This window comes from Diadema antillarum, unplaced genomic scaffold (assembly GCF_040938485.1).
Source record: "Diadema antillarum isolate AM-2024a unplaced genomic scaffold, OU_Dant_1.0 seq00000891_RagTag, whole genome shotgun sequence".
Taxonomy (NCBI): Eukaryota; Metazoa; Echinodermata; class Echinoidea; order Diadematoida; family Diadematidae; genus Diadema; species Diadema antillarum.
The window spans coordinates 658,356-677,612 of record NW_027271755.1 but is presented as its reverse complement, the minus strand read 5'-3'; the positions used below and the strand labels follow the sequence as shown (position 1 = coordinate 677,612).

Genomic DNA, 19,257 nt, shown 5'->3' with positions numbered 1-19,257 from the left:
CTGACATGGCATCGCAAAGAACTTTAAAATTGGTTCATGCGATTCATGCAAACGCTGCTTGATCATCATGATCTAGAAAACTAAACCCTCGGCTTTCTTTATCATATCTGACTTTTTTGTTATGAAGGTCAAAGTGTACAGAATGAGGATCAGGGGGTTTTAATGCGTGTCACCGAAGAACAATTCGTCCGCAAGGATGAAAACATTAATTCCATTGTGGTTACAATCGGATATTTTTGTATCATTGACACTGATTGCATATAAAATAAATAAGCGTCAGATAACTAACTACCTCTGTCTTCTTGTCATAATTTCTTGTCCTGCTACCCTACCCATCACTTAAGAGTATTCAAAACAATCAAGATTCATGAATTTTGCATAAAATGATAAATTTGTGGGTTTTTTGTTTATTCCTTACTGCTGACCGATCATCTTTGAGCAACGCAAACATTAAAACAATAGGTTTTTCGTGTGATACTCTAATTTTATCAAGCCAAACTTGCAGCCAGGTCTTTTGTTTTCAGATGAAATACTGGTTTCTGATGAAGTAGTGGTAAAATAGAATTCCAGTTAGCTTTTGTGAATAGAATCAAGTCAAAAAATCAGAATGGTAGAAGAAAATGTAAGAAAGTTACATTGCTGTTGCGTGTGTTTGTTTGTTTTATTTTGTTTTTGCTTGGGTTTACTGCATTAGTTTCTAGCATACAAACCACATAAGTATATAATATGCCATGAAGATGAGATGATGACGTAACAAGTGTCCCAAATGACCCACACACATTAATATCCATTAAATATCCCCTCTTGTGACACGAATTCAACACGAAAACCTCTCCTTATTCGCAATAAACGTACTCTCTAAAAAAAAATCGAGTGAAAATTTTCACTCTAAAAAGAGTGAATACAAAAAAGAGTGAATTTCGAGTGAAATTGGAGTGAATTTTGAGTGAAAATGCTCATTTTCACTCATTTTGGAGTGACGTCAGGGATCACTCGAAGATTTTGGAGTGATCCCTGACGTCACTCCAAAATGAGTGAAAATGAGCATTTTCACTCAAAATTCACTCCAATTTCACTCGAAATTCACTTTTTTGTATTCACTCTTTTTAGAGTGAAAATTTTCACTCGATTTTTTTTAGAGAGTATATGATATACTGCATCAATATAGCAATTGTGCCTCATAAGGGAAGAGAGTTGTATACAATTATGGAAAATAAAAGACGAAATGTTTAGAAAGGTCACTTTTTATGAGCACAAACCGATGGGAGTTGTGCGTTGGTGACATGATAATATGTGTCTCAATGATGTTGCAACCAAATTAATATTACAATTGAATGAAAATGTGTGAACAATAAATATTCCATTACCCTCTTAGTTTAAGTCTCTTTTGCTGAAACCTTTACCACTTTACTCGTCTGACATTGTTCGTTTTATTCTGCAACCAACTTAGACATTGTCTGAATTTGCACTTTAATCTGTTAGGCACACTTTGTTTTTTCTAGTTTATACGTATGGGGATGTCACTCTCTCACTGCTGGGTCTGCCAAGGAAAGCTTATACAAGTGTGCTACATAGGAAAGCGATGTTGCCCTGGCCTATTTAAAGTTTCCCTCGGTTTTGTTTGCTCAGACTTACAGCAAATATCTTTTTTTTTGGGGGGGGGATGCCTTCCTCTCATCTGGGCTTTTGGGAACTAGATCTTTTGGCGTTCACAAAGGCACCTGGTAACCTAGACAAAAGATTCACCCTCCTCCCATGTAAATAGTGCCAAATGTGGGCTTTAGCTGCTCTAATAAATATGCTGATTGGGCATGGGAACGAATAAGGTTTCGAGGTTACTGTATAATAGAGAGACAACATTACAGAAACGATGTAGAGTCACTTATAGGAGAGAAACATTCTTTTTATACACAAAGTACTTGGGTGGAAAGATCTGACTGATTACAATAGCGTCATCGCCTTGTTTTCTAGAAGGTTTCAAACACTAGTCTTCATCTATTCACCACATTTTCCATTTAAATGTTATAACCTGATGGCCATCTTTGACGAGTGTATGGACTCACGTAAGATGATTCATATGTTGACCTATGTATTCTCGCTCCCTAATTTCCCTTATACAACGTATAGTAATACCCCACAACAGCATAACATAGAGAAGAAGCCATATTGCAACTGCCTGGTCCTAATCCGTTCTTTGTCACTTCGAGACAGGACCACTTTTCAACAGCGTCTATTGACACATCTCCTATATTTAGGTGGACGAGAAACAGAAAATGAGAACTGGTGCAAATTGTTACCATTATAATGTGTGTTTGAAAGCCTCCTACAGCCTCGGTAATTGAATCAGCCATCATCATTCCTGAAACCTGTTTTGTAAATTGATATTCTGTTAGTGGAGACAGCGAAAGAATATTATGTTTGCACACCCACTAACATATACAATTTATCTTACACGCAATTAAGACCAATCAGCTTTCAGATTAATTGCTCGTTTACGATCCATTATCGACATATTTCACGAGCCCATTTCCGCCCCAATATGCTTTTAGATCCTTGTTTTAAAATCTTACTGTCATGGTCTCCGATATATCCCCCCCCCCCAAAAAAAAAGAAAGAAAAAAGAAACGAGAAAAAGAATGCTTAAGAATTTCAAAGTGTGCCGTCAAAATCAATATCTACCAACTACTGCTTGGATCGATTTTTATCGCTAAAATCGTATTGCGGCATTCAATGAAAATGTAAAGCTCTCGGTTTCGTTCGTAGTAATCGTAATATCATGATTATAGGAGGGCTCCACACTAACTTTTATTTTTGAAGGCCCAAAGGCAAACATCCGACCTTTTTTGGTGGCCCTATCTGGCCACCAAATTCTTCATTTTTGAAATTTTGGTGGCCCGACGTGCTTCTTTGTGGCCCCGGGCCACCGGGCCACCGTTAGTGTCGAGCCCTGATTATAGGCATGATAAAAAATGTCTGGCTTGATAAAAAAGGAAGATTACGTAAAGTTTCGATTGAATTAACAAAAGTAAAAATTCAGCTTGAAGAAAACTCACACTTAAGCTGTAAGTGAATAGAGACTGATTTTTTTTTTTGAGGGGGGGGGGGGGGCTATTGGGGAGTAATCGGGTGCTATAATCCCAAGATTGCAAAATAACATTTGAACTATGAACCAAACCGAAATGAATTTGGACCATAAATTATTATGTACCAACGTTTAGATACCGGTATGAAACAAAATATAGACTTTCTTATTCTGTCGGTCTTGTTTACAATTTCTCTACTTCAGATATTAGCCTTTGGACCTTTTCACACGTACCGCATTGCTTAATTACAAACTTAATTAGAAACTTGTTTGTAATCAAGTTTCAAATCACCCTTGTTATACGCGATTCCAGTCTCCATTCACACGGCTAATTTGTTTAATTAGAAAATTGATTTGCATTTGCTTAATTGAAAATTTATTTGAATTAAGTAAACTCGGTACGTGTCAAGACAACGTAGTAACTCTCCTAATAACACGAACTAGAAAAACAAAACAAAACAAAAACAAAACAATATTACAGCGTAGACACCATTTTTAAGGAAAGAATAGTACATCTCAAATTGAATTTGAAAAACAGCAACAAATATACAGCAAACAGGGCGACCTATGTGCAATATTTGTTGCAATATTGATCAGGTTATACATTTCCCCCTTAATTATGGTGATCATTGATTATTCTCTTGCTCGTTAAGGACGGGCTGATATTGCTACAACACACATTTCCCATTTATACTTTGCCCGAGTATACTCGGAACTCGACCTCAACGGGCTAAAATTATAATAGTTGTATCCCGATACATCTATTTATATCTGATAATATTGCCAAACATTTCATTCTGTGAAATTAGTGTAAGCATGGGTTTTTCAAATATTTTCATCTTTCAATTTTTGTCCGGAACTTAAAGAGGGAGTGCGCTCACGACACAATTCACTTGGAGATAAAAACAATTGGACACCTTGTATTTCCTCTGGGCAGTCAGGGAAAGTTCTACCACTGGACGCCATACTATGGAAGGCCATGTGTTGCAAAAGTCGGGGAAACCACTGATCAGAGGTTTTTCTTTGCGCGTGCAGAGTTAAAACTACTGATCAGCGGTTTTGAGCTGTGCGTGCAGAATTAAAACTACTGATCAGAGGTTTTTCTTTGCTCGTGCAGAGTTAGAAACCTCTGATCAGTAGTTTTTACCTTGCACGAGCAAAGAAAAACCACTGATCAGTGGTTTCCCTGACTTTTGCAGCACATGGCGTTCCATAGACGTCTCTACAGGGTGTTTCGAAAAACACTATACACTTTTGAAATGGCTGCCAAATAAGACATATATGATTCTGGGGGAAAAGGTTTATATGTATGGATAGCATATGGACTCAACTTTTATGTGACACCAAAAAGTCTTAAAATAATTCATGCTTGAAGGAGTACTGCTCACTTTTGTAAAGGGTATGAAAATTAGGCTGCGCAGGAATTAGCCTTTTAAATTTGCGACATGTGAGTCGGTTGGAGTTTACAAAGCTGAAGTTGATATGATAAATTTATGACCAATTGCGATCAAATTGGGTTTGCTGAGTGAATTTTATGGTTCATTAAACCAAACTTTTATGCATGAGTAAACCCCAGATGCATTTATTTTATTGTAGCATTGCAAATTTCCCTGGTAGACTCAATGGTGTGTTCATATGAGTCAGGATGAGGTGATAGTACATGATGCAATTTTCACGTTACACAGTCTTATTTTTTACATCTGTGACTTGAATGAAAACTTTCGCCCCACTGTGCAGTTATTTTCAGCTACTGGCCACTTATTATTCAGGTTACCCATTGACCTTAAGAATAAATAGCTGACATCTTTGACATTCTTTTTTTTTTTTGACAATTCAGAATTGAATATTCAATGTTACATAATCCCTACCTGGGTATTAAGTAAATCAATGAGATGTTCAATGTGGGGTGGAAGTTTTTATTCAAAGTCAGTGATGTTAAAACATCTAATAGTGCGTAAGAGTGTGTCACTTGATCATGATACATTAAGAATGAATTAAGAGCTGTAAGTTGTTACTCTGCCCTCATTCATCTTGGAGTCTTGGACTGACAACCAAAGATGGAGAGGCCTCAGTTCACACCGCAGCAGTGTTCTTTTATGGTAACAGTGTTGGTGTCATATGAAAGATGAAACCATATTGTAACTATCCTTGCAAATAAATCTTTTCCCACAGATTGCAATCGATCATGAATTTATCATATCATGGACCTACGTAGGCAGGTATAGGTCCATGATCATATCAACTTCAGTTTTGTAAGCTCCAACGTACTCACCTCTCCCAAAATTGGAAGGCTAATTCCTGCGCAGCCTAATTTTCATACCCTTTACAAAAGTGAGCAGTGCTCATCTAAGCATAATATTTTCAGACTTTTTGGTGTAGGGTTGAGTCCTTAAAGGGGAAGGCTAGTAACTGATCAGTGGGAATCAGTGGAAATGCTGGGAGATGATTGTTCCAATCCTTATGGGATTCATTCAAGAGTTCATTGTATATCTATTGTTGTGTGAAAATGATTTGCTTCAGAACGGTCTCATATTCAAGTAATGTGCAGATTAATGCTCCGTCACTGACCAGGGACGCTAACCTGGAAGCATTAAACTGCACATTACTTGGATATGAGACCATTCTGAAGCAAATCATTTTCACACAACAATAGATATACAATGAACTCTTGAATGAATCCCATAAGGATTGGAACAATCATCTCCCAGCATTTCCACTGATTCCCACTGATCAGTTACTAGCCTTCCCCTATCCATATACATATAAACCTTTCCGTCAGAATTGTATATTTTGTTATTCGGCGGGCATTTCAGAAGTGTATAGTTTTTTTTTTTTTTTTAGACACACGGTATAGCGCACATGAGAAAATAGGTAAACAATAGCTTTTGGCATGGTTGACGGGTTACAAAAAGAACACCAGCAACTGCGTCATTTGTACACCAGGGAGACTCGCTTACCCCACCTATTGTACACACAGATTACTCGACTGACCGTCAGAAATCGAGCGAGTGCGCGCTGATGTGCGTTCACTCTCTGCAGCTACAATAATGCATTATTGTAGTTCCATCTCTGCGTTTCGTAACAATGGGAACAGGAAGAGCGAGGGAGAGAGATTACGGGCGTGAGTGTGTTTGTGGGAATGACTGGGAAGTACATTGTAACAACGCACTGAGAAAGGTGCAGAACAGAAGCTAAAAGAGCTGAACGGCTCCTGTAGCCAGAACTCATCATCGGTAGAGTTCTTCCTCCATTTCACGTTCACTCTGGACAAAAAATGGTCGACCAGCTTTGAGCTAATCTGGATGTTTGTGGATTTACAACGGAACTGACATTGTCTCTACGTTTGAGATGAACACCATTCAACGGAATATCGCAACTGGTGGGTAAGAGTGAGGAAGTTAACTTTGTTTTGAAAAGCAGGCAAAACTGAGTGCAGATGACTGAGATTTGCTTCTTCATTTTGGTGTCCAGGAAGGTTAAGGGGGTAATGAAGGTATTTTTTGTTTTTCATCACGCACATATGACATCTTGTAACAAACATACAGTTTAAGAAATACGAAAATAACAAATAGCGATGATATACTATTTGATGAGAAGTGGAGTATTTCGCTGCGATAAAAGAACAGAACTTTGACGAAGTATAATGTCACCTGTTCCTCGGCTGTCACGGCTGTGTCACGGCTAGGATAGAATATTTCGTAAGACGAATAACTATGCGACTCACAGCCATGCACTATGCGGATTATAATCATGTGGCTCTAATATGATTTCAATTTGCAGTTCACAGGGGTCAAAGAGGTCTACACGTCGTAGATTTTTTTTCTGTTTTTATTAAAAACTTAAACATTTACCATGAAACAAAATACATATCATACATATGAAAGTACATGTATAATGCTCAACAGAGCATAAATGAACACACAACAAGACAACACAATACAATACAATACAACACAACACAACACAACACAACGAAAATGTCTCCCTGCATAATACATGCAGTGGAGTCCCACCATAACAAGAGCCAAGGAAATATATATTACGTTCTATAAATAACCATAAGCATGTGTTGAAATCACACAATAACAGGGAAGAGCATTCACAATAATTTGAGACATACTGGCTGGGTGCCACTTTTGAAAGAGAAAAGAATCAATACAGATTTGTCGACTGAAGTACAATGTAAGCTCCCTACCAATCTCTCTAACATAATAACAAGGGCAAGTGCCCCATCGTTCACTCCAAAAACACTAAACAACCTTGATTAGGTGGGGCTCCACATGCATATTACCCATGGCTACACAAAATTTGAATAAAATATCATTCCTTTACTGATTCATCACTGTGGTACATGTATTATTGAAAGGTATTTATTGAAAGGTATTTATTAAATAACATCTCTTGCAGCCTGGAGGCTGAATTGCGGACATTTTACAAGGATCATCATAGATACATTCAAATATACAAACATACATTAGAAATATTAACTATTGCACAATAAAATTGACCTTTACCATCAACAAAACAAAACAAAACAAAACAAAACAAAAATATATATACGTAGGGGGAAGAGGAATCAAACTATTATATAAATGAAAGCGTCCATTTCTTAAAGTGAGAGCCCAATTTACCCCTTTTCTCAGCTATTTTATATTCAATTTTTTGTTTCATTCGAACAAAAGACATAAAGGATTGAATATTTAAATCTACCTGCTGAAATTTGCAACGAATTATACTGTAATGACTTTCTTGTTAATCGTGTTGTCAATACAATCAGACAGCTTTTTCCAAATGTGAGCAACTACTGTACAATCCCAAAATATATGTTTCAAGGTTTCAGGAAGCTTCTTACAAAAATAACACAATGGAGAATCACTTCACCCAATTTTATACAAAAATGAGTTGAGGGCTATTGCGTTATGAAATATTTTAGAATAAAAAGACCCTAACTTGGTATCTAATGTACAATCAAAATTGTTTCTATGTATTGCGAGCCAATCAGTATCATTTCCATCCAAACCAAGACATTCTTCCCATTTGTTTTTAACCTTGTTCTGAGACAAATAGTCTGTATTTCGTAACAAAGAATATGTATGTTTAAGTACTTTGGATTTTCTAACCAACTCAGAAACAATTTTATCAAAGATGTTTTCATTGACGTCATGCTGATCTGTATACCAATCCAAAAACAAACCATTCATCAGGGAATTGTACTTGCGACGGTCCGTTATATGGATGTCATAATCTCATACTAAATCTTCAAAAGTCTTCATAAAATTGGCTCCCCTATACAAGTGAGAAACATACAAAATACCTCTTTCATACCAAGCATGATAGTAAAGATATGGTCTATGTCTTAAACTCACATGCTTATTATACTAAATGGAATCTTGCATATGAAACTTGGTTAAATTCATTTCTTTTTATATTAATGTCTATATTCATACCAAATCTTCAGAGTTTCAATCATTTGACAATTCTTTAATTTATTTAATACACATTGAGGAGCTTCTGTTTTCCATAACATGAAATAATCATTGTGAAACAATTTGAGCATTTCGATTTCTGATCCTTGTACTTATGCAAAATCACAGAAAATGGTCTGGGTGAAACACTTTTTGAATAATGATTATATGAGTACACGTCGTAGAAATTATTACTGTTAATCCACATTTGGTCAAGAATATAGAGTTATTAAGATATGTATGAAGTGGGACGTTCTATACACAACTTATTACAAAAATACTTGATCGTTTACTATACATTCGTCGATTTCTGTTTCTTACAAAAAGTTGAAGGCATTTTATAATTCCTGTGGTTGTGAAGTCAAAGTCAATTTTTGTCAGTTTTATCAGACTGCTGGTACAGTTACTGTACTCGTATGGAATTTGATGTCTGTACTAAAATTAGATGTCAAAAAACAAGCTCGAAGTTTACAGGTTTCCTTTGATAGTTATATGCGTTGTAGCTTACATGAGATACAGGTACGTATATCATCCAGCCATTCATCCGCCAATGAAGAAATGCCTACATACATGTAGCTCAACGTTCATTTATTTTTATCTGATTGTTTAGGGGGGGGGGGGGCGAAAGAGTCCGAAGATGACCCGTACGTTTGTGTCTATTTCTAAGGTCAAAGGTCAAAGCTTGCCAGCTGGGAAGTTCGTGATTTTGACTAACTCAGTACGTAGGACCCACTATAAAGGCATGTGGGGTAGAAAGTGATTCTACACATGGCAGTATAAGGTCCAGGAGTTAATTGCCTGACATACATTTGACCCATAATTCAGTTGACAGTGTACTCAATGCACTTGGTAAACACATACATGACATGCCGCATTTAAATGCTGTTTGTGTGACATCTCATGTACAAACTCAACGGATGGGTTTCTCTAGCAAGGTTTGGAAACTCATATTTAAATGAATATCAGAGTAGTACATGTAAGTCAATCAGAAAATGAGAGAGAGAGATCGGAGTTTCCGCGTCGCCGTTTGCGTAGAAATAATAATCGCTGCTATGTAGAGAGACTGTTGGATCGTTGTATTCATACAAAAGATCAAGTTCCATGTATTAAGGGAAGGTTCATGACATAACGTGGTTGGCAGGGTTGAGCAAAATCGTGAAGAAAATAGTATGGTACGTCTCTGATATACACTGCGAGAGCCTGGCAATAGATGTTATAAAACAAATAAAGTGTATTACGTAAGCGAGAAGCTTCTGACGTCACAGCCAAGTGGTCAAAATGAATCTGTCACGGTCTCCAATGAGCGCAATTAGATGACTTACCTACGTCCACATTACGGAGACATTCTAGCTCTACTTTTGATTTGCCTGCGACTTCTGTCAATATGTCTCCAAAATTTTTGATTCGTTAGCAAGATATAAATCTCTGCAGTTATATCATCTTCTAAACTCAGAACGAGATCATTGCGTACTTTCCATCACCCTATTCAAACCTTCTTTTTAAAAATGAGAATAGGTGGTTTTGTCTCAAATTGTGTTGCCCCTTATTTTCTATCAAGTGGATAATGCTGATTGTATCAAAATTCATTATGCAAAAGTCGATAATGATGAAAATTATTGTATAAAAAGACGATGATATCTATTATAACTTAGTGCAAAAACATTTTCCCCATCGTCATTGTCACAAAGACTAGTGCTGATGGTGGTGAGCAGTAGCTTTGTAACAGTGATTGAACTCCTTTCGGTATAATGACTCTTTTTCCTTGGTTACTTACTTGGCGTCCATCAGAACGAATCCTAACTATGATTTTAATGACAATTAATAGATATCGACTTTGTCATACTGCAATGACTTGATACTTTTGAAATTAACTGAACCAAGTTCTCTTATACTTGAGTCCGTCATTTGAATCTTCCATCATTTTCGTCAGTCCAGCACATGCTTTGAGACGATCCTAAACCAATGTAAACACTTTATTTTTTTAACAACGTATCCTTCTGTTTCGCTTCCACGATTAGGAAAAGCAAGTCATCGTAGCTGTTCAACGTGATAAACAAAATGTGGAACTCCGACAAATCGCAAATACTGCCAAAGGATATCGACATCAGACAGTCGAGCAGCTTCAGTGACAACAGCATCTCGAATTACGAGGAGGAACACGATGTCGCCGTCACGGATGTCGAACCTTCGGCTATCAATCTGTCTGTACTCTCCGCGTCACGGCGGGTGAGTTCGACAACGGAATCGTCTGGCGAGAGAAAGACGTCATATGCACACAGCACTGAAAGTCGAGAGATGGCGATGAAGCGACGCTTCAGCAAGAGAGGTCTGAAGATGAGGGAGGTCGAAGATTCTGAGAACGACCTCGGGCGGCAGAACCAAACGGACGACGAGGAAGACGACGAAGACCAGAGTCAGATCGGCACACAGACAGCGGGTGACCTCCGCCACACAGCACGATCAGAGTCGAAGACGACCACAACGGCCCCCTATCGACGACATCACGAGCGATCTCGCAGAGTCCTGACCAACTCCAAGTTCGACTTCCGACAGAAGTCCGTGGCCGATGTCCACCGCAATGTCCGGACGGAGGACCAGAAAAAGCCCGACTCCAAGTCCGCACATCCGTCGATATTCAGCAACATCCTCGAAGAAGTGGACGGTGACAAGGTGAAAGTGAAATCCAAAGGTCTGTCTTCCACGGAGTCCTTGTTTTCAGGGATGAAGGCAAAGTTGATAGCGACCAAGAAGAAGAACCTAGACAGAAACCATTCCCCGCATCTCCACGTCAAGCTAATGGAGGTAAGCCGTAAATTTCCTCTTTATTCTCATCAATAGAAAATTCGAGCTACGTACATATTGAAGGTCCAGTTTACCTTTGGGAGCTGTGATTTTAAAAAATTTCAAGATATCGCATATGATGAATATGTGCAGGTTTGTTGTATCACAAAACATCCTACCATATAAAACTTTCACAATAAAGCCTAGAATATCAGGAAATATTAGTATTTTTCTTAATAAACCATAACTGTAGACGGTTTAGTCTGGAACATTTCTATTATAACTATTGTTCACATTTTGTGTATTTAACAATACTTAACATCGATAATACGGATTCAAATCTTTACAGTGGTTGTTTCTATCCCTAACTCACAATTTAGAACTCTTTTAAAGCACTAATGCTGGGTTTTTGTTTCATCTGCAAATGGTGAATTATGCCTTTCAGCTCGTAAGGAGCGGGTAGGTGGGTTACTGTTGGGATACCGAAGTGGATGTACTGTATTGGCTATTCAGGCCGGTCTACGTTCCATACACAAGACACAAGTCATTCGTCAGTCTACTTTTGTATTTTTTACTTATAAGACATTTCCCGTTTCTATTAGCATACCCATGCACTCAATAAACCTTTTGTTGTTTTTTTGTATTGGTGCCTTACATGATCAAATGAGCCTGTATTGATGGACATTAACGGTTTATATTCGCAATCTATATTTGAAGTCTTGTATTAATGGATATAACAATAGTCATATTGATATTTTATCATGCTCGTGATTTATCAGTATGATGATGATTATGATTCAATCATTATCAACATCATTATAGTAATCATCACCATTCTAATTATCGCGACAACCATCACTTTAACATTCATTCATGATCATTTTCAGCAAGGAAAAGATGTAAGTGACATAATTTATCATTCTTATTATTGGTTTAAAGGTTAAATGAATAAATATTGTTAGGATACGTTGTGAAAACGTTGTTTAATTCCACTGTACCTACGATGAAGCTTTTCGATTTTTTTTTTAAATTAAACATCAAAGTTTGGTCGTAGACATGATCACACAAAAAGACAAACAACAACAACAACAAACAAACAAACAAACAAACACCCAAACCATCATTTAGATTAATATCTGCGATGAATAAAAGACGCATTGTTTGAAATATATAATTCATGGGTTAACAACGCACACAAACATGCACTCATATCATACATTTAAACATATACCAGCATAATATGTTGTGCAATGTCATATCATCTTTCCTATCCCGATAATAAACATTGATAGTGCTCTTGGACTCTTGGCTTAATGTAGATATATTGCTCGTCCATAGATCGGATAGTTCAAGGTAAGCTGCCGGATAAGTTCTAGGCCTGATTTCCTGAGTTACACTTTCTCGGCATCGTTCACATCCCGTCAATCTGGCTCTGTGGTTGAAATGGGGTCATTCCACAAGACCGACACTCACGAGTCATACAGCCCACGAGTTCGACACTAGGCAAATAAAGCCCATTCGACACTAGGTAAGAACAACCCAAGAGTTCGATAGATACAACACGGGGCTAAATGTGTCAGTCTCGTGGGCCTTGTTGATGTTGTTAGCTTAGCAGTGTCGAACTCATGGGCTGTCTGACTCGTGAGCTGTATACTAATAACTCATGGGCTGTATGACTCATGAGTTGTATGACTCGTGGGCTGTATGACTTGTGGGTGTCGGTCTCGTGACGTGCACCCGTTAAAATTTGGGTATATTCTTCCCATTATACAAATAATACACATCAATGAAGGCATTAGCGTACCCAATACAAGGTACCTTTTGAACAGTCTCAAACGTCCGAGACTATTATGGCCGAAGGTGTTTGGACTGTTTCCGAATGTAGCACCGCGCGTGGGTAATTATACTATATAATACCCGAACAAAATAATGTGTATTATTTCTTTTATAAAGTGATGAAGCACAACGCCTTGTCGTTGTTGAAAATATTTGTAATTTAGGCGTTTTAAATTTCCCGCAAGCCATATTCGTTAGTTCTTATATTTTGAAATGGAGAGTGTATTCCGCCTCTTCCTGTGTTTAATTCACTCAGTAACACGCATGACGAATTTGATTTTGTTGATTGAATGCCTGCGAAAAATGCAAATTATTTAATGTGTTAAATTTGACTTTCACATGTTTTCTCTTTTTTTTTCTAGACTGGTAAATTATGAAACTTTTTTTTTGTCTTTCTAATGGTCAGAAATGAGACAAGACCAACACATTTCATAAAACTTTGACGCAAATGACGAGATAAAAAAGGGAAGCAGAAAGACTCGTAACTTCGTTTCTGTTCATCTATAGGCAGTTAGAAATTGCCAGGATATTATAAACGAGACAACGCCCAATTCGAAGTTATTGCTGCAACCCTTTTTCGAGAGAAAAATACCAAATCTTGACCTTGTTTAGTTGTTTCTGTCTATCTAGGCGGTCAAAAGTGGCGACAAGGAGCGACTGACGAAACTCCTGGACCAAAATACTTCCTTTAACCTGAACAAGTTGGACAAGAGAAACATGGCCCTTCTCCACTATTCCGCACTGAGCAACACCGATTACATCGCGAGGGAGTTGCTCCAAAGAGGGGCTGGTAGGTCAAAGGTCAATTATAACCAATAGCAAATCTGGGGTAAATTTGTAAAAATATATTTGCAGTTGTACGTTACTGTATTTCGTTCGCAAGCCTTTGCACGTGGCGATTAAAAGGTATACACTTTATGTAAAACTATCTTTCTTTAGTCTATTTTATGTATGTTATGTTACGTTATGTTATGTTATGTTATGTTATGTTATGTTATGTTATGTTATGTTTCGTTACGTTGTGCTGTAAAATCTTTAATGTGGTGCGTTATGTCATGCAATATAATTTTTGTCATGTGATTTTATGCTATGAAGTGTTGGGCTGATTATACTCTATTGGTATTATACTCATAACCTCGTCAATGCTTACAGCAAAAGAGATATGAAATCATAAACATAATAACTTTCTGTATACCCGTGACGTCTGTTGATTGCTTCTGAACGATGCAGATTTGGAGGTGAAAAACTTGGACACACAGGCCACTCCTCTCCACGCGGCAGCACGTATGAACAGCGTCGACGTCGTTCACGTGCTGCTGGCCCGGTGTGCCAACGTCGAGAGCAGGACGATCACCGGCGCGACGCCGCTACATATCGGCGCGAGGAGGGGAAATATGAACGTCTCTCGGGTAACCAAATCAGTTGATGGGCGTGTCGTTGTTGTCAGGGAGGGTTTTATCAGTGAGAAGGTGAAACGGAAATTGTAACAAAAGTGAACCCGCGGCTGGAGGGAATTTACGTTGTATGTCGAATAAAAAAAATGAACGACAAACAACGACAAACTGACCACGCCCATTGACTTCAGTGTAAAGATTTGACTCAATGATATCGATCTCAAAAAAACAGTAATGAAATAAATATTATAAAAAAGAATAGTGTCCTAATATAACATTTAAAAAAAAATCAATCAAAGCAACAAAAAAAGCCAAACAATCAAAGAAGGAAAAAAATCGAAAGGACTACATTATTTAATATTATGTTTGCATCTTTGAATGTTTCTACAACAGATATATGACGCTATACAAATGCTGTGGATCATCATCATCATCATAGTGGGAGTGCAAGGACTTTTCATTATGTTCCGATTCTAACTGCAAACTTAAAATTATGTTAAGCGTATGAGTTTTTGACGTCATCATCATAGAGATTGAAATCAATTCGTATAATATCAACAATGCAGTAAAATTACTACAGGCAAAACAAGAGGCCAAGGCACAAGTTCATACTTCGTACTAGTATGTCATTTGTTTATGTTAGTGGGTTTTGTGTGTGTGTTTGGGAAGGTGGGTGAAGGAGAGGAGAGGGGGGGGGGGGGGGGGCGTGGAGGCTGACCGGCAGATGGAGACCAGCAAGGCCCCGGAGAGCATGCAATATTTATTATCAAAAGCAGTGTGTTTATTGATATATATCACCATGATCACACATCGTTATTGCGCCCTTTAAATCTGCATAATGGTGTCACATGACACCGATTCAGCCAATCAAAAAGTACTAGTCGAGCAACAAACATTAGTATTCATATTTACCTGAAGGTGCTGGTTACTCTGGGGAAGGCGAATGTCAACGCCAAAGATTCGGAGGAAGCCACGCCCATGCACTGTGCCGCCATGAGCGGCAACAGGGACCTCTGTAATCTGCTGGTGAGATGAACCTGTGCTTACGTGGTTTCGCCTAGTGTTTATATTATGATAAAGCGGCCAATCACGAGTTACCTCTCATATGATATCATAACAATAGCACATGTATATACGAACAAAAACACGACGAATAAGCTGAAGTATGTATCATATCTTCTTTTAATAAGCATTAAAAAAACTCCATTGCGCCGAGTTATATTTTACTTTAAAGTAGTTGTATTTTACCTTAAAATATAAAGAACATCTTCTTTCAGAAAGTAAGCTTAAGTGATTTAAAAAAAAATCATGTCAGCCGATATTTTTGTGGGGTTTGTGATGCAAGTTCAAAATATGATCATCTACTGGTGAGCGTATGTGATTACACAGTAGAGCATTAGTGTGTTATATTTGCCAAAGGCATGAGTGTGAAGGCAGAAATAAAGCTTCTTATATTTCTGTCATATACCACAGTGCTATTGTTGAGTAAAAAACCCTTGACTACATTTTGTGCTTCAGAACATCGTTGTCTTGTATCATGTTTGGTGATTCGATTTGATTCGATAAGATTGAATCTTAATTATATGGGTATTTCTGTTGCGTTTGCATGAATATTGTCATGCATAGCATTATCTTCAAATTGGTTAATGTATTATTTACATTCCTTCTGCTTCTGTACTTTTCTGTTCATGCTCAATTGTCTACTTTGCCACGAATGACTAAAACTAAAGATTTCACAGAGTGTCCCGGGCCCTGTTTCATAGTGCTGTTCGTAAAGTTGCGCATGACTTCACAAACTTTCCCCTTACATTATATATTTTATCACTTTATTGATATACAAATCGAACAAAGGAATACATAAGTACAAAACGTAAAAGCCCAGGCCCAGGACATAACTGGATAAACAGAATAAGCAGGGCATATACATAAATATCACACAATGTTACAGAAGATTTACGAATATAAATGCACATAACTTTGACAGAATCCTACACATATTCAAAGTGTGAAAAATATTGTACAAGCAGGCAAAAGGATAAGAAATGAGACCAGAAAGATTAAGAGTAGAGAAAATGGAAACTAAGAAAGAAAAAGGAGAAAAGTAATATAGCATGAAAAAGAAGAAGAAGAAGAAGAAGAAGAAAACTAGGACGAGTGTAGTACATACTTAAAAAATGATACACTTTTCTCTTGACGGCATTTAACATACCTATTGAATATTAACAAACATTTGCATTGATTTATATTCCAGTGAATCCAATATATGGTGGAGTGGGGCGATTCCGCGTGCATGAATTATTAAACTTAAAATAAACTACCAGTGTTTGTCAATATTTCATATACATGGGGGCAAAAATGCACTTTCAACTAAAATCGTGTGTTGAAATGTGAGAATAATCATTATCATATGCAAATTTCAACTTTAGCTATTGAAATTGATAATGATTTGGAAACCCACATGGCTTGCCATATCTAAGTCGTTCGTAAAGTCATGCGTAACTTTTTTGACAGCTTCATGAACATCAGGGCCCAGGAATCATCCATTTTAACATACTGGTTATCATTCATATCCCCTTCCCCCTAGTGATGGTGCGTATTTATTTTGTTTGTTTATCTTTGACGGAATATTTGAATTCACAAATAACTTATGGAAGTAATATTATTGTCCTTTTTTTTCAGGCCGATCACGGTGCCGATATAAGAGCTAAGGACGTGAACTACATGACACCATTGATGAAGGCAGTAACCAGCGGTCACGAAGACCTGATTGACCTGTTCCTGGAATGGGGTGAGATGATTAATCCTTTGTGGGCTTAGAGTGTCCGATGGCACAGTAACCCCCATGGCGTTGTATACACTGTCCAAAGTAGGGGGCTGCGGAACCACAGGGGATGGGGGAGGGGTACCTGTTCTGCTCTTTAAAATATCGGGGGAAAATCGGGGAAATCGGAAAAAGAAATCACAGCACCCATTACTTCCAGAAGAAGATTCCGCCCTTGAATTCTGCACGTCCAAGCGGAGGGGGTGGGGGGGGGGAGGATTGATAAACCATTGACTTTTGATCCTCCCCCCCCCCACACACACACACACACACGCACACAAACAAACAAACAAACAAACAAACAAACAAAAATGTTTCGCTGTCCCTACTCGAAAGTCCCTCCTTATCCAAACTTTGTTTTGCTGTCCATACTTCATGCATTCTATTGTGTATCCCTCGTAAAGAAAGGGTTATCAGTCTCTTATAGGTTTACTTTCTCCAAAGTTTGTTTTGTTTTCCATTCTTCATACATCTGTGTAGGCTATCACTGAAAACGGAAATAATGTCATCTGCGTACTGTTCATCTTCGATAGACATGAACAATGAATATGGGATATTGCGGTCTGATTATCATTATTCATTAATATACATGTATCACGCATGTCGTCAATTTCGTTAGCGGGGTTCCGGTTATTTGAGGCAAAGAAATTGTTGATAAGAGCAACCAAAAAAGAGTAGATAAAGCAAAAAACAACACAAGACATCATTGTAATTAGAAACAGGCCCAAGGAATAGACCTAGAAATTGCAATTAGGAACAGGCCTAACTGAGCGATATTAAATTCTAGATTTTTTGTTGGATCATTTTCTCTCCGAATACAGCTGATAGACTCGGCATCTCTCTCCAAGCCTACCTCTCAGACCAGGACAACGAAAGTAATTCGTGTCTTCATCTGGCGGTATCCAAGAGACGACCAACGGTAAAAACAACAACAATAACAACAAACAAATGAAAAAATAAACGAACTAACGAATGCAAGAAAATATTTATTCATTCGTTAGTTTGTTTGTTCGTTCGTTCGTTCGTTTTAGAATAGAATAAACACACATCTTGGTTTGGGAGCTGTACAATATTAGATTGTCCTTTTATATCGTACGAAGCGAATGCTGACAAGTTGGGAAGACCGTACTTTTCAGGTGCAATAAGCCTAAGTTACACCCTTGAAAATTACTCCCTCTCAAACAACTTACAGGTTATACAGCGGCTGCTCGATCACGGAGTGGACGTCAACGTCCAGAAGACGAATGGTATGAGCCCGCTCCACATTGCCGCCATCAACGGGTCTACGACCACGGCAGTGCTGCTGCTGGAAAACGGCGCCGACCTCGAGTTGAAGGACAACGAAGGCATGACACCGCTGCACAGGTAGTCCCACCTAGTCATCCTGGAGTTATTCCTATAAGGATGTTCTCACACAACCAGAGGCACATAGTTGACGATTACATTGTATTAAACGCTGTGAAATGACGGTCGTATGTGCAAAGGCAGATAAAAGTCTATTTTATTAAGTCGACTGATATGTTTGCTGTCATAAGTATGGCAAATCCAATGATTGATACGACATGATGCTGACGAACGTCCGTTCGGAAAAAGAGTTTTTTGTTTGTTTGTTTGTTTGTTTGTTTGTTTGTTTTCGATCTTCAGTGTTTGAGGGCGAAATGCGGATACGCAATCATTCAAATTATTCTGAATGAAAATACCCGAAAAAAGACATACAAACATGCAGATTTAAAACAATGGCTATCAAGACATAAACGACACTTTGTGGTACAGCCGCTCCGACATGAACAAGGATACAACATGGTATAGTCCACTGATACAGCATCCTATTCAGTAGGTGTTTCACAACGCCCATTCCACGTAGACGCTTGGTGGAGT

General features: G+C 38.0%; 1 protein-coding gene across 1 annotated transcript in view; it reads left to right on the top strand.

The window, feature by feature from the left end:
* The first annotated feature begins 10,605 nt into the window (after window positions 1-10,605).
* LOC139740947 (uncharacterized) overlaps window positions 10,606-19,257 on the top strand; it is a 32,868-nt gene continuing 24,216 nt past the window's right edge. The window contains exons 1-7 of the mRNA XM_071651533.1: window positions 10,606-11,349; window positions 13,795-13,954; window positions 14,395-14,573; window positions 15,477-15,584; window positions 17,238-17,346; window positions 18,201-18,298; window positions 18,572-18,744. Coding sequence (XP_071507634.1) covers window positions 10,606-11,349; window positions 13,795-13,954; window positions 14,395-14,573; window positions 15,477-15,584; window positions 17,238-17,346; window positions 18,201-18,298; window positions 18,572-18,744 — 1,571 coding nt within the window. The remainder of the gene's footprint in view (window positions 11,350-13,794; window positions 13,955-14,394; window positions 14,574-15,476; window positions 15,585-17,237; window positions 17,347-18,200; window positions 18,299-18,571; window positions 18,745-19,257) is intronic.